This window comes from Narcine bancroftii, chromosome 10 (assembly GCF_036971445.1).
Source record: "Narcine bancroftii isolate sNarBan1 chromosome 10, sNarBan1.hap1, whole genome shotgun sequence".
NCBI classification, from domain to species: domain Eukaryota; kingdom Metazoa; phylum Chordata; class Chondrichthyes; order Torpediniformes; family Narcinidae; genus Narcine; species Narcine bancroftii.
This window is the reverse complement of record NC_091478.1, coordinates 69,866,007-69,882,284: the sequence shown is the minus strand read 5'-3', so window position 1 is coordinate 69,882,284 and position 16,278 is coordinate 69,866,007. Positions and strand designations below refer to the sequence as shown.

Here is a 16,278-nt window from a genome sequence, read left to right as displayed (position 1 = left end):
TGAATACCTGGTTAGTCCCCACAAAGGTGATAGAAACTGGAAGTAATGCTACTCCTACATCAGTGATGTTGTAGGTTGAATTGTTGATGTTTAAAATCTATCATTTATTTCTCCCTTGGCACCATTGTATAAATCCACAAATAGTGGTTAGCTTTTAAGGATCCAGCTTTGTGATGTAAATTCCACGCATTAGCTTGTAAACTTTGATCTCTTGGAATCTGAACTAAAAAATGGTGTGAGTGCAAAGCTAACATTTGCATTTTGGTAATTTAAGAAAAAATGAGCAGAATTATTTTGTGCACTGATGTGGCCTCCTCTTCAGATTGGGGTGCTTAAGGGGGAGGAGAGTGAAAGAGTGAATGGGGTAGAAAGAATGAATTGCAGATACTGTTCTCAAAATGTTTCCCAGCTGAACCTGGCTAGGGTCATTCCTCAATATGAAATTTTGCTCTTGTCTAAAGCCCTGGTATTAAGGGAACTTGAGTCAATTGAGGAAGTATTGCTTGCATATTTGTTCCTTGAACTCATTGGCTGTGAGGAAATCTATAGTATAATCCCCTCAGAATGATGCACCTTTCTTATTCCTGAGTTCTTCCTCATTCAATGAGGCCTCTCTGTCACATCTAAATCATCTATATACTGGAATGTTGAACTGCCAGTCCTGCCTTTGTCTCAACCAAGTTTCTGGAATGACTACAATATTGTAATTCTGTGGAATAAACCCATCTGACTTGCCCATTATATTCCCTGCATTAGAATAAATACACTTCAGATAATCTTTTCTGTCAGGCCAGGTTCTTTATCCCAGACTTTCCATTTTTGTTATTAAACATGACTGAACCTCTACCCTTTCCTCGATCACTCCATCTGCTGACCTACTGCTCTGGTTCCCACCCTGCTGCACTACTTTAAACCCTTACAAGTAGCACTTGCTCATCTTTCTGCAAGCATAATGTTGCTCCTCCAGTTTAGTTGCAGCCCCTTCTTGTCTAAGTCCCTTTTGCCTTGATGAGATCAAAATGATCCAGTTTTATAGCCATTCATTGAAATGTGCTAGCTTCTTATCTCTTGGAAATGCAGCCCTCAATGTCTTGCTTTTTAATTTTCTATCTTACTCCCTAAATTCTCAATGTTGAAACTTATTTCCCTGCCTGCTTATCAGGAGCAAAGTTAACTTTTTAAAAAAACAATATAGCTTGATTACTGTTGACAAGTTTTCATTTATGGATATGCTATTTTGTATTTTGTATTTGCAATGCACTTAAGGATATTGAAGGACATTGAAGACCTAGTAAATGGAAAATTAGATTTGTAGTTACTAATCTTTTTTTTCTTTTTTTCTTTGGCTTGGCTTCGCGGACGAAGATTTATGGAGGGGGTAAAAAGTCCACGTCAGCTGCAGGCTCGTTTGTGGCTGACCAGTCCGATACGGGACAGGCAGACACGATTGCAGCGGTTGCAAGGGAAAATTGGTTGGTTGGGGTTGGGTGTTGGGTTTTTCCTCCTTTGCCTTTTGTCAGTGAGGTGGGCTCTGCGGTCTTCTTCAAAGGAGGCTGCTGCCCGCCAAACTGTGAGGCGCCAAGATGCACGGTTTGAGGCGTTATCAGCCCACTGGCGGTGGTCAATGTGGCAGGCACCAAGAGATTTCTTTAGGCAGTCCTTGTACCTTTTCTTTGGTGCACCTCTGTCACGGTGGCCAGTGGAGAGCTCGCCATATAATACGATCTTGGGAAGGCGATGGTCCTCCATTCTGGAGACGTGACCCATCCAGCGCAGCTTGATCTTCAGCAGCGTGGACTCGATGCTGTCGACCTCTGCCATCTCGAGTACCTCGACGTTAGGGGTGTGAGCGCTCCAATGGATGTTGAGGATGGAGCGGAGACAACGCTGGGTGGAAGCGTTCTAGGAGCCGTAGGTGGTGCCGGTAGAGGACCCATGATTCGGAAGCCGAACAGGAGTGTGGGTATGACAACGGCTCTGTATACGCTTATCTTTGTGAGGTTTTTCAGTTGGTTGTTTTTCCAGACTCTTTTGTGTAGTCTTCCAAAGGCGCTATTTGCCTTGGCGAGTCTGTTGTCTATCTCATTGTCGATCCTTGCATCTGATGAAATGGTGCAGCCGAGATAGGTAAACTGGTTGACCGTTTTGAGTTTTGTGTGCCCGATGGAGATGTGGGGGGGCTGGTAGTCATGGTGGGGAGCTGGCTGATGGAGGACCTCAGTTTTCTTCAGGCTGACTTCCAGGCCAAACATTTTGGCAGTTTCCGCAAAGCAGGACGTCAAGCGCTGAAGAGCTGGCTCTGAATGGGCAACTAAAGCGGCATCATCTGCAAAGAGTAGTTCACGGACAAGTTTCTCTTGTGTCTTGGTGTGAGCTTGCAGGCGCCTCAGATTGAAGAGACTGCCATCCGTGCGGTACCGGATGTAAACAGCGTCTTCATTGTTGGGGTCTTTCATGGCTTGGTTCAGCATCATGCTGAAGAAGATTGAAAAGAGGGTTGGTGCGAGAACACAGCCTTGCTTCACGCCATTGTTAATGGAGAAGGGTTCAGAGAGCTCATTGCTGTATCTGACCCGACCTTGTTGGTTTTCGTGCAGTTGGATAATCATGTTGAGGAACTTTGGGGGACATCCGATGCGCTCTAGTATTTGCCAAAGCCCTTTCCTGCTCACGGTGTCGAAGGCTTTGGTGAGGTCAACAAAGGTGATGTAGAGTCCTTTGTTTTGTTCTCTGCACTTTTCTTGGAGCTGTCTGAGGGCAAAGACCATGTCAGTGGTTCCTCTGTTTGCGCGAAAGCCGCACTGTGATTCTGGGAGAATATTCTCAGCGACACTAGGCATTATTCTATTTAGTAGAATCCTAGCGAAGATTTTGCCTGCAATGGAGAGCAACGTGATTCCCCTGTAGTTTGAGCAGTCTGATTTCTCGCCTTTGTTTTTGTACAGGTGATGATGGTGGCATCACGAAGATCCTGAGGCAGTTTACCTTGGTCCCAACAAAGCTTGAAAAACTCATGCAGTTTGGCATGCAGAGTTTTGCCGCCAGCCTTCCAGACTTCTGGGGGGATTCCATCCATACCTGCTGCTTTGCCACTTTTCAGTTGTTCGATTGCCTTATATGTCTCATCCAGGGTGGGAACCTCATCCAGCTCTAGCCTTAGGGGCTGTTGAGGGAGCTGGAGCAAGGCGGAATCTTGGACTGAGCGGTTGGTACTGAAAAGAGATTGGAAGTGTTCTGACCATCGGTTGAGGATGGAGATCTTGTCGCTGAGGAGGACTTTGCCGTCTGAGCTGCGCAGCGGGCTTTGGACTTGGGGTGAGGGGCCGTACACAGCCTTTAGAGCCTCGTAGAAACCCCTGAAGTCGCCAATGTCCGCGCTGAGCTGTGTTCGTTTGGCGAGGCTAGTCCACCACTCATTTTGGATCTCCCGGAGTTTGCGCTGAAGATGGCTGCATGCGCGACGGAAGGCTTGTTTCTTCTCTGGACAGGACGGCTTTGTAAGGTGAGCCTGGTGGGCAGCTCGCTTCTTTGCCAGCAGCTCCTGGATTTCCTGGCTGTTTTCGTCAAACCAGTCCTTGTTTTTCCTGGAGGAGAAGCCCAGTACCTCTTCAGTGGATTGCAGTATGGTAGTCTTCAACTGATCTCATCAGTGTCTATGCTCCAACCCTCCAGGCGGAACCAGCAGAAAAGAACAAGTTCTACACCGACCTGCGCAACCTCATCCAACGTACCCCTACAGCCGACAAGGTTGTCATCCTGGGCGACTTCAACGCTCGTGTCGGCAAAGACTCAGAAACCTGGCCAGGAATCCTGGGCAAGCATGGCGTCGGCAAGTGCAACGACAATGGGCGCCTCCTGTTGGAGCTCTGCGCAGAACAGCGGCTTGTCATTACAAACACCCTTTTTCAGCAGAGGGACAGCCTTAAGACCACCTGGATGCATCCCCGATCCAAACACTGGCACCTCCTGGACTACATCCTGGTGCGAGAAAGTGACAAACAAGATGTGCTCCACACCAGGGTCATGCCTAGCGCGGAATGCCACACTGACCACCGGCTGGTTCGCTGCAAGCTCAACCTTCACTTCAAGCCAAAGCCCAGGAACAATAAAGCCCCCAGAAAGAGGTTCAATGTTGGAAAACTGCAGTCAGACGAAGCGAGAGGAAACTTCCAGGCAAACCTCAAAGCAAAGCTCGACGTTGCAACCCGCCTCACGGACCCGTCCCCTGTAGTTACTAATAATGCACAGATAAACATGGTAGGAAGGAGAAATTAAAGTCGTAACTTTCCTCACTTCCTCTTCCTCGCATTCTTGCTCATCAGATACTCAAACTGTGGTTAGTGTGAAGGCTTTTTACATCATAATATCAAGCAACAGGCAGCATACTAACACAAATCTTGGGATTTCGCCTGTCAACTACTTCATAAATGATTTGTTACTTTTCATCAATGAGGTTAATTTCAATGAATGGTTTCCTGGATTTTCTCTTCCACCAAAGACCACCCCCCCCCCCCCCCCCCCCCCCCACCCACTTTGGCCTTCTAGTAGTTTATCCACTCTGCTTGCATCTGGTATATCCAGTCCTGCTGTATTCTCGAAAAATGACAACTTGTACACAGATACCTAAGAGCACTCTGGCTGAAAATGTGAGATCGCTAAAATGTTCTTCAGTCCTCTTTCTGATAATTCCCTGTAAATTGTTGAAACAAACAGATATTGAGTAGAATGAACAAATAGAACAGCTGTCATCTAAGGGATTGAAACAAAAATTAAGTAATAGGAAAACTTAGGTGTACCTGTAATTATAACTCATACCCTCTAATCCAGACAACATAATAAATGATAAATCTCGCCTGTACCCTTTACAATCTTCCATATCCTTTCTGTAATGAAGTGTCCAGAACCACACACAATGTCTGAGTGCAGCCCATTTAAAGTCTTGTACAGATGCAACATGACTTATTCTTATTGGAAGTCTTGTTTTCCTTGTTATTCTGTAGATGTGTGTAACATTTATTAATGTTGGTTAATGTTGCTTGTGCTGATCAGTTTTTGAAACAATTGTAGCCTTTTTTTGTACTGTTTTTGTGCAGTTTGACATTGTTTTCTGGGAGACAATGCAAGGACCATTGGTGTGAAGCATAATACATTTAACAGTGCAAGGAACCTTCTGAATGGAAACTTTAGCAGAGCATTGAAATAATCAAATTTGAAACTGACAAGAACAGATGGATGGAAGTTGAGCTATCACAGCAATGGAGAGGACTGGCGATGAGGAGATTAAAGTTGATCAAGTTGCAAATAGCCCAAGTCAGCTGCGTCTAGAATCCATTGACCAATTCATATTACCTTCTATGGTTTGTATTTCATTTTGCAACAGAATTGCTGAGGTATTAAGTGCAAAATAATTTTGTAGGACACACACACACACACACACACACACACACACACACACTCTAAAGAAAATGAGTCCATTTGGAGAACTTTTTTTCTTCTCAATTTGCATCAGAAGGCCAATTACAGCCATTTTTATTAAACTTAGTTAATTAAGATTAAATCACCTTGGTTTGTATAATTGAACATTTTATTTTCTGAAATAAGAAAAATTTCTCTCTAATGATAGCTTGTAATTTAAATTATTCCCGGTATTTTATTAATGCTTTTTGATGTTATCAGCCTGTTATAATGTTTCCCCAAGGAACTTGCAGCAGGTTGTTTCCTATGTTTGTCTTTGACCTTTGGCTACATTGGGTTTTGTATACTTTGCGACAGTTTCATTTCAAGTCTTTTTATTGGGAGGAGAGGTAAAATGAAATGGGGCACCTACTGAGATTGTAGTAGTTTGTGAAGGAATGTTTGAACAATTAAGTTTCTAAGTTACCAACATTGTCAAACATTTGTGTTTGCATAGCTGCTGGCAGAGAGCCAATTTTCTTATTTCTATGGCAGAGAGCCATGTGGGTATTGTATTCTCCAAATATTTCATGTCTGAGTTGGACTGACAACATGAATGACACTGTGGGCTGTGAATAATGTTATTTTTATAAATAGATACATTTATGTTTAGTAATTAAACTCCATGGTATTGCTGGACTCTTGGCATGCTAACAGAGATCAGTAAAATGGGAGCAATATAGATGCGATGAAAGATGAGGTAAAGAGATGAAGGTTACTTTTTAAGATAATCCTTGCACACTGGCTAACCAGTAAATTGGCTGTTCAGTGAACTGGTTAAAGAAGCTGTTTTTGCCATTCACACTGGACCACTGTTAACCAGTTCTCTGCATCCTTTTGGGCATCCCCAGGGATAGGGGAGTCTATCCTCCACCAGAGACGTCTGAGTGACGCATTGAGCGATGGTGGACCTGCCCTAAGTCCATGTATTATGATCTTGTATTTAAACAAAATTGATCATGCCTAATTATAACATAATTAAGCATTTTGTACAACACAGTATGAGCCCTTCAGCTGCTGTTATGCTGACCTATATAAACCATTATAAATTTATAAAGGACTGTGGAAAAATGGTAGTGGGAATAATGGGCTAATTATAAAGACTGGGAAAGAGCAAAAGAGTGCTTATAACCCTAAAAACATAATTTGTGTGGGGCATGTACAAAAGTTAGAAGACTTAACAGTGCAAATTGATGTGATTTTGTTACCATTAGATTGACATGCCTGCTGGGTGACAGCAAATGGGTACCCTTTCCCTTATTGGTATTTTGGAGGGATGGTGTGAATAGTAAAAGAAGAATAGAAGACAATGGTGAAGAAGGACATTGGTTTGGAAAATCATGATGAAGAATCTATGGAAGTGGAACTAAGACATGCAATAGGACAAGAAATGTTGTTAAAGACCTCAAACAGTAGCAATAATCAAGCGGAGGGAATAAAACAGGAAATTAGAGAAACTGCATTGGCAAATTCAATCTACATTTTACTCAAATCTTCATATTGGATCAGTCAAATCAAACAATACAATCAAGCAAGAATTCTTGAAGAACGTAAAACATGTTATTTTTCGTTTTAGAGAACAGACTATCCTTTCGGGAAGGGAGTCCATTGGCATTAGAATTCTTCATTAAAATGGAGAGTGAAGTAGTAGAATCATAAAAAAGGATCGTGAATTTGAATGAGAGGACCTATGAAGGAATGAAGTACAGTTTGTTATGATAGATTGGACAACTTTATGTGCTAATAGGGATAGGCAATGATTATTATTTTTAAAATGTATTAAAAATTACAGTAATTATTCATGTCTAGCATAAAAGTAAGCTATGAAAGAATTTAGTAATATTGTTTGATCCAAAGAGGAGACATAAAATTTGGTGCAGAAATGGTTTAGAATTCAGCAAATAATTTATTCATAGGGAGCAGAAAGAGTATGAGATGGAGCATAAAAAACTTAAACTTTCAATATTTATGTGAAGAGGAAAAGATTTCTCTCATGGTCAAAAACAGGGGTATTACAGTAGTAATAATTGCAGAACATTTGAGAACTAATGTTGTTTTCATAAAGGAAGACAATAGCCCCTTTCACACTGGCACTTGAAAATGGAAATTAAACAGAAATTTAGTAGTTCATGTACAAGTTTGAACACTCCCAAACCGGTATGGGGGCTCTATTTCAATCGGGGACTCAACCTCCTGGGGAGGTAGTATCAGAGCCAATCCATTTCAAATCTGCTCCAGTGTGAACTGGCGACTCGGTTTGCTGGATCCCATTGGAAGCCCTTTTCATATTGGCTAACCGCTAAATTGGCAGTTCAACGAACGGTTTGAAAATACTAGTAGAGCTATTCACACTGGACCAATGTTGACTGGTTCTCTGTGCCCTTTCACATTCACAACCCAGCATCCCAGAGCAAAGGGGTGCCTATCCTCTGTCAATGACATCCTGAGTGACATAACACACACTCGCAGGAAATGAGATAATCTTCTCAACAATGGCGAACGTCAATGCAGTCTGTATGATTGTCTTGAGAATGTGTGCTTCTTTCACCACATAGAGATGTCTTATCAACATCTTTATCAACAAGATGATGCAAACTGTGTTAGAACCTGATCGAGACCATTTACCTGCTCTCAGGTATGAAAATTTAATGGAAAAATTGAGAAGAAGCAGGGAGGATTTTGAGGAGGAAACTTGGGCTGAGCTGAGTAGCCGTCAACGAAAACATCTGGTTTATCTTGAAGCATTTTGAATGGCTATATAATAGTAGAAGAATGTGGAGGAGAGAGAGAGACCACAGTGTTCTGATCTAATATTAACGAGAATTTTGATTATGTAAGCATTTTAGAATGTCTCATAGTACTTTTGAATTTATAGCGATGCTCCTTGAGTCAGAACATGAGGCACAGGAGTGCAAACTGCTGAAAGCCTGTGGAGCCTCGGCTCAGACTTGCCATCACTTTGTCGTAGTATGCCACCCCTTTGTGAGTATCGATCCATCAGTTGTCTCTTTGGTGTGGTTATCTCCATTGTGTGCATGGTGGTGTGCCATGACTGTTGCATAGAGGGAAACCCTCATGAGACATTTCATTGACCAGTCAATGGGCGGCTATTCCAATGTTTGTTGGTGCCGTCGATGGCACACATATTCCCATCAATGCCCCACATGATGATGCATTAGCCTACTGCAATTGAAAAGGGTGACCACAACTGCTGGTAAGGATCATGCCCTAAGTTACTATTTTTTGTCTTCACCTATCAGTAGTGTTTTCCATATGTCAATCAAAGCATTGTGCTATTGCAATACATCACTCAGTACATCATCACTGGAGGTTGGGGCCCCCTTTGCTCCACGGTATCAGGGATGTAATGTGAAAGGGCGTACTAAACTGGTTTTTCTTGGTTCAGTGTGGATGAAAAACAGATCGTTCACATGCCAATTTAGCGTGTTTCCAATGTGAAAAGGCTATAGTTTAACCTCCCAGACTCGTTAGGAATCCAGAAGCCTTGTGAGAGTGAGGAATTGATGAGATGTGAGTCAGTCCATTTGAGTGAATGAATGTAGTTGCAGTTTAACATGAATAATTTGAGGTTTTGTATATGCAGATTATTATCTGATTGATTGTGAAAAGGAGAGTTCCATTAATACCTGCATGTTTTTCTACATGAGTTACAAAAGCAGATGTTCAGATGCTGCAAGCAGTTAGGAAGGCAAATGGTATATTGACCTTTGTGCCAAGAGTATTTCATTAGGGATGCAAGGATGTGCTCCAAGCTTGGATGGCATTGATGAGATGCAGAGAAGATGTACAGAATGGCTAGAAATTGCAGATCTGAGGTCTCATTTTCTAACACGAAGAGCAGTAAAGGTCTAGTTGTTAAGTATATTCTTGATGGAGTTGGATATATTTCTAAATGCTGAGAGGATCAAGATATAGGGAGAGAAAGAAGGAACATAGTACTGACATGGATAGTCAGCCACGATCTTATTGAACAGTGGAGCAGTGCTTAAGGCGTACTCCTGCTCTTATTTTTATCTTTCTGTGTCTTAAATAATACCACACTATGTTCAATAATGCAACATTTGTACAATTATAAAATCTGCAGTTTGATTCACTGTAGATAACTGAAGTATTCTGATGCACGGAAAATCTATTTATTTATTTATTTATTAACTGGCAATATAAACAGAATATGTTTCATTTTTGGAAAGTCATAAGCATTGACTCTTTAAGAAAATAGCATCTTAAGCATTTAGACATTTTTATTCCTAGTCTGTGGCAATATTTATTCATTGAGATAGATTTAGAAGTGAAAGTTAATTAGATCAACCAATGATAGCAAAACCAAAAATTATGATGTCGTTTAGAAACTAGCATCATTTATATAATTAAATTGTTCCAGACCATTTTTATTTCACAAAGGAGTAATGATTGGAACTTTGAGGTAAAGTTTTCTGAAATGGTTACTTATTCATTCCAGGCCTGCCAACTGAGATGCCATTCTAGGACTGAACCAGACTGTGTTAAATCAATACTCTGCCCAAGTTCAACAGGATAAAATCTGATCACATGAATGAATTCTGTACTTAGAATTACCGTACATAATATTAAGAGTACAGAAGCAGGCATTTTTACCCAGTACAACTATGCCAAGAATCTCTTGACCAAACCAACTTGTGCTTCACTTCCAGATGATTGTTTGTGCCATATCCATAACCAAATGCCAGTAAAAATTTATGATTAAATTTAGATTATTGAATGTTTCTGCTCAATAATTAAAAGATAAAAATTGTAGATTTAATTACAGATCCACAACTACTGGCTTCAAGTTTTGGAGCAATATTTCAAAAAGGAATTCCGGTAGTTGGTTATGATAGTTTATTATTTTAGCCGGTGTAAGATTTTGCAGCTCCATGAAATGAATTGTACTGAAGGTTAGGATGCTGTAGCTAGCAAGGCAATAAAATCTTCAGCTGTGAAGGCCTTAATGGTGCAAGTGAGCTGTTACAAAGATTGCTTGTGAAGTTCACTGGCCTTCCAAATGATTGACAGGGCATGGAAACTATCATAAAGGCAGCTGAAGCATCCCTCACTCTTAAGGAAACAATCTCAGTCTCTCATAACTTGAGCCTTTTAGTCACAGCAACATTTTTGTACCTTTTTGAACTTAATCACATTCTTCCTGTAGCATGGTAATCAGAACTGAACACAACTCTCCTAGTATGCCTCTGTAAAGTCATAACATGATAATCCAACTGATATACTCATTGCTCTGACCATTTAAGGCAAACATGTCATTTGGCTTCTTCACCATGCTGTCTACTGTGCAAGTTACTTTTTGGGAACTATACACTCGTTCCACAAGGTCCCTCTGTTCAACAACACTTCTCTCCTGTCTGAGTTAAATTCCATCTGCAGTTCCTTGGCCCTCTTTCCCAGAAGACCTAAATCCTGATTTAACTTTAGTCAACCTTCTTCAGTGGCCACTGTACCACCAATTTTGATATATTGTGCAAAATTATTAATCATACTACCAATATTCACATCCACATTTTTAATATGTGTGGCAAGCAATAGGGGACCCAAACTAATCCTAGCAACACACCAAAGGGAAAGATTTTTTTTAAAAAGCTCTATACTTAAAAGTTACTGTAATTAAAAATAATCCACATGGCGAATATTTTGTTCATGTATATTGTCATTTCATCCTCAGTATGGTATTTGGTAGATGGGGAAGAGAATACATCTTTCTGGCACAATATCTTCTTTAGTTTGAAGAACAAGCAGTCATTGTGAAGATTGAAAATGTCAATCTGACATCCTTTTAGTAAGCAGATAACATTGTTTGTTATGCTGACCCAAGTCTGGTATTCGGCATATGAAACACTGGTTTCCTTGTAAATACTTTTGTTGCTCTAAATTCAGAGTTTGAGTAACCTACCTTTTGAGGGAACAAAGACATTGGAAATTTCTCTTTTTTGATCTTGTTTTTAAAAAAATTAAGTGGTTCAAGGGATCAGATTTGCACATGCTCCTAATGTCCTTGCAGTTTATATATGTTATACCCTTCTAAAATTTCAGGACTTAAATTTTCAATTTTATTTTGTTTGTGATACATTATGAATTTTAATACTTGAAAATTATTGTGGTCCTTACTTTACATAACTTTGTGACTACGATGGAGGTCAAGGCTGAGTTGGTTAGTCAAGAGATGGTGGCTCCCATAAAATCTATCTGGGGACCATGCCAAGAGGTAATCAAGAGGTCATTGCAACTATGATGGGTAGGGTTAACTTAGTTGGCGGCGCTAACTGCAGCCTTGAGCTGTGGGCAAGTTGTGGAGATCTGAGAAGAAAATATACAGCCATGCATTAGGTCAGACAAGGCAGAGCCAAAGAAGTGCTGTTGCCAATGCAGCTTCGGTCAACCCTGCTGAGATGATATGGAGAGCAAGTGCCTGAATTCAATGAAGTGAAGATGGCTGGATAGGGCATGATCCAGCTTGGTCTCTGCAGCTGAAGGCCTTTCAACAGCACCAATAGCTCTGGGGAATCAGGGGCAGGGACAAGGAGTTGATGTGGTGACCAAACAGCTGGATTTGGGGGCTTGTGCTCAATATCCTGGGTTGGTGGAGGCAGCTACATTATAGAAGATGGCATGGTTCACATACACTTGCTGTCTCTGAAGGAACTTGTTTTTTGCAAAATGGTGTTGGAACATGGTGTTTTTTGCTTGCATTTATCATGAAAAAGAAAGCATTTCACTTTGTTTTGATACATGTGACAATAATAAATAAATTAATAACAAACTGACTTTAGGAGGAAGTCAGGGGAACACAACCCAGTCCTCATCGAAGGGTCAGAAGTAGAGGGTCAAGAATTGCAAATTCCTGAGTGTCAACATCTCCAAGGACCTGTCCTGGAGTCTCCATGCTGATGCAATCACAAAGAAGGCTTGCCAGTGGCTATACTTTGTGAGGTGTCTGAGGAGACGCTTGTAAACTTCTACAGGTGTACCATGGAGAGCATTCTGGTTTGTTGCATCACTGCCTGGCATGAAAGCGCCAACTCTCAGGACAAGAATAAATTCCAGAAGATTGTTAATTTGGCTTGCGACATCACAGGCACCAGACTTCACTCCATTGAGGACATTTACATGAGGCGGTGTCTTAAACAAGCGGCCTCTATCCTCAAAGACCCCATCACCCAGGGCATGCCCTTTTTACTCTGCTACCATCGGGGAAAAAGGTCCAGGAGCCTAAAGACGAGCACTCAGCAACACAAGAGCAGCTTTTTCCCCGTTGCCATCAGATTTCTGAATAATCAATGAACCAAAGACACTGCCTGACTTTTCATGCATTATTTTTTTATATAGTAATATTGTAAGATGGTTATAATATGAATGTTTGCTCTATGATGCTGAAATACTGAGTTTCATGTCTTGTTCATGACCATAAATTCTGATTATGGAGGGCTATTCCAGATTAACCAGCTATTGAGAACATAATGTATGCTCTGTAATAATATTTTTATCATATTGCAACTAAAATTAGAAACTAAAACCAATGCCAGCATGTCTGGACCTACTCTTGTCACAGATGAGAGAAGATGCGGTCATCAATTAAACTATCAAACTTGACGATGTGATTTTGTTCTTCAGTACATGGTTACCAATGTTCTTGACATTATATTCGTTAGTGGGTGTTTCATAGTATAATGGTTGAAAATTGAAATAAACTAAGCAGTTATTCTCTTCCTCTTTTCAGAATCTGTCTATGACCTATTGCCCAAAGAGCTCCAACTTCCATCAAGTGAAACAAAAATTGCATCAATGAGTCAGAAAAGTGGTGGTGATGAGGCAGCTTCTCCCCCTTCTGCTGCAGTTGCTCCTGGTATACAATTCTATCAGTTCTTGTTTGAATGCAGATTTATGTCTTAGTTTTCATGTGTGTTGCTTGCAGTGGTTGAAGTCGTTATATGAACCACTATATAATCTCAGAGAAGCTGCACATAGTCAGTGGATTGTTCTTAGCAGCAACACATGTTAAAGGGAAACCTGAAATCTACTAGATCTAAGGCTAGGTACTCTATTAAATTACCTGAGATCTTGAAGTATTGTTTTAATTGGTCAATGATTTTGATTTACATGCAAACAAGTATTTTTAAAAATTGATACAACATTAACAGAAAATTTAGGTGTAAATTTGGTAAATATCTTTGCACTGACTCTCTTGTCACTTTTTTCTTCAGCCTCCATTGAAACCATCTTCAAATTGCAAAGTATAAAATGAAGTAATTAACAACTTCGTAACATCTTTTGATTTGTACTTTTAGTACTAAATTCTGATGCCATGTTTGGAACTCGTAAATTTATCTGCTTCAACATCGAAATTGTAATGCCCAAGTTAATAACATTTAAACAATGCCTCTAATGTGGCAAAATATCTTGAGGTGCTTCACAGGAACAATGTCAGACAAAACTTACAGAAGTCGTACAAGAAAAGGATGGGATCCATGACCGAAAACCTATTCAGAGATCGATTTTAAGAATTGTCTTCAGTGAGGAAATAGAAAAGGACACCTGAATTTACTCTTCATGAAATGTTAAGACCATTTTAGTTGATTGACAAACTATCTGCAATTGTTGTGGGACTAGAAGAGATTGTAGCAATGAAGAAGGATGAGGGCCTCAAGAGATCAATAAGCAAGACAGAGAATTGTAAGACAGCATTTTGGTAGGTGGAATGGTATTAGATAGGACACAGGAAGCAGGGTTTTGGATTACCTTAATTTTATGGAAAGCTGAATGAAGGATGTTACTGAGGAGTTTATTAGAATAGTTTACAGCAGGCTAATAGGCTGAGACGAGCAGAATTGCATGTAATTTATGGTATTGGAAATAGCTGGTCTTAATGATACAATTATACATTTCACAGATCATTCCAAAGCCAAAAATGCAGCAAGGTTTGGAAAAGGAGAATGGTTTTAGTGAACAGGTTTTTTAGGGACTCAAGCTGTCTGTAAGTTCAGAAACTGTAAAGGGGTCAGAAACATTGGTAATGAGATGCTGTCAGCATAAATATTTGAAACAAAGAGAAGCTGAGTAGGTCAGGTGTTATCCATGAAGGAAAATGGTTGGTCAACATTTCAGATCAGGACTCTTTATCGAGCTTTTAAGTTGGAATAAAGAGCACCAACTGAAAATGTTGACAGCCCATTTCTTTCCATGGATCCTACCTCTCCAACTTGTCTTTGTTCACTCAAAAAGGCAGCATCTGCAGTTCTTGTGTTACTCTTGTTTGTGAAACTAAGGCTGTTTGTTCAGGTGATGTTTTTAAAGGACAGGTAGTTAGGAATGGGGGGGGGGGGGGGGGGGGTTGGTCAAAAATGTATGTCCCTCAGAGTACACCAGATTCCAAAATAGGGAGTAATTGCAAATCATTTTGTGATTATTGCAACTTAAATTACTCTGGAACCATACATGTAAAACAACCCAGCTTGATGGTGGTTTGACATTGGTAGAGAATGAAGGCTCATTAGCTATTTTCTTAGTTAACTAGAATTATTTTCTGTCTGCTCAAAACAATCAATAACTTTTGAAAGGTTGGATGTTTTGCATGTTTCTTCTTTTCATAGTTTTGCCTATATTTTGAGTGCCTATAAAAACACTTACATTTCTTCTTTGCTACAAAGTCTTAGGTGAAGAGCATCAATATAATTCTGAAGTTAACTTCTTTGGAGTTCAGTTGCCACAGGTGAACCTAGGCTAGGCAAATTTTACAGTTATTACTATCTTCATGAAATTGGACATTTTAAAACATGGTTCTCTGAAAGCAGATTAGTTAAAATAAATCTCCATTCTGGTCTAATGCCTCCTCCTCTGAATGACCAAGAAATCTTGCAGATAGCAACAATTTATTTTGGAATTCTGAAACAACATTTTTAAATTAGTGAAAAATCTGAGACATGAGGCAGTAGCAGAGTAAGGATTAGTTGTAATACATGGTTGCAAAAGTAAGGAAGGAGTGCATAAGACAGATACCTGACTGTTATTAAATTGAATAGTACCTATGAGAGAACAAGTATGGAAACAGCAGAGAACTACAAGTTTAGAAATACTTAACCTGATCATACCATACGATTGAGTGGGGCCAGGGACCATAAATACAAATCAATCAAATGGCATGTTATATTTAGTCTGATAAAAACATTGGGCATATTTTGTTTTGGATTTGCAATGTGTAGTTTGAGACAAAGCCACTGAAATGAGATAATGAAGCAATTAAGTTTTGAATCCATAGGGCTTATATCTGCTTTGTTATGACTATAGCCATGACACAAAATTAGCTTGAGTTAGTCCTGTAAAGTGTATCCCAAAATTCAAATGTAATTGATGGTATATCCAAAATGAAAAATGCATAATAGAGCCAAAAGTGTAACTTCCAGCTTTCATTCTGTAAATTTGATCCAACAGTTCATGTTCAAGAATGATTGAATTTTCATTAATCTGATTAAATGTGTTTTGGGGGAAAAATACACTCAATTATTATATATTTTGGAGTCCAAGGAAGAGAGCTGAGAAATGCCTATAAAGTTAAAATGTTGATAGATTTTTGCAAGAAATAAAAATTATTGGTAAGTAAATGTTTTAACTGAAAAGAGAAGTTGCATCTGTCACTTGTACAGATGATAATTCAACCACATCCAGCCAAAAGAAGCAAGTTTGAAATTGACAGCTAATAGAAATTGAAGAAACAAACCCATTAATCCCTCTGTATTTAATTTGGAAATTTGTTTTCACTATGGTAAAGGATTGTATCATAAT

The 16,278-nt window shown here is 39.9% G+C and overlaps 1 protein-coding gene across 6 annotated transcripts in view; it reads left to right on the top strand.

Moving 5' to 3' along the window:
* Nucleotides 1–16,278, top strand: part of nfat5b (nuclear factor of activated T cells 5b) — a 197,458-nt gene that overhangs the window by 83,527 nt on the left and 97,653 nt on the right. For 5 of the 6 annotated variants that reach the window (XR_011345714.1, XM_069901284.1, XM_069901287.1 and 2 more), the window contains exon 2: nucleotides 13,220–13,345. Coding sequence is in view for 5 of the 6 variants with exons in the window: in XM_069901284.1 (XP_069757385.1) it covers nucleotides 13,220–13,345 (126 nt within the window). In the remaining variant the exon portion in view is untranslated. Of the gene's footprint in view, nucleotides 1–5,155; nucleotides 5,358–13,219; nucleotides 13,346–16,278 lie in introns of those variants that run through there. The other variant, XM_069901288.1, reaches the window with a different exon arrangement.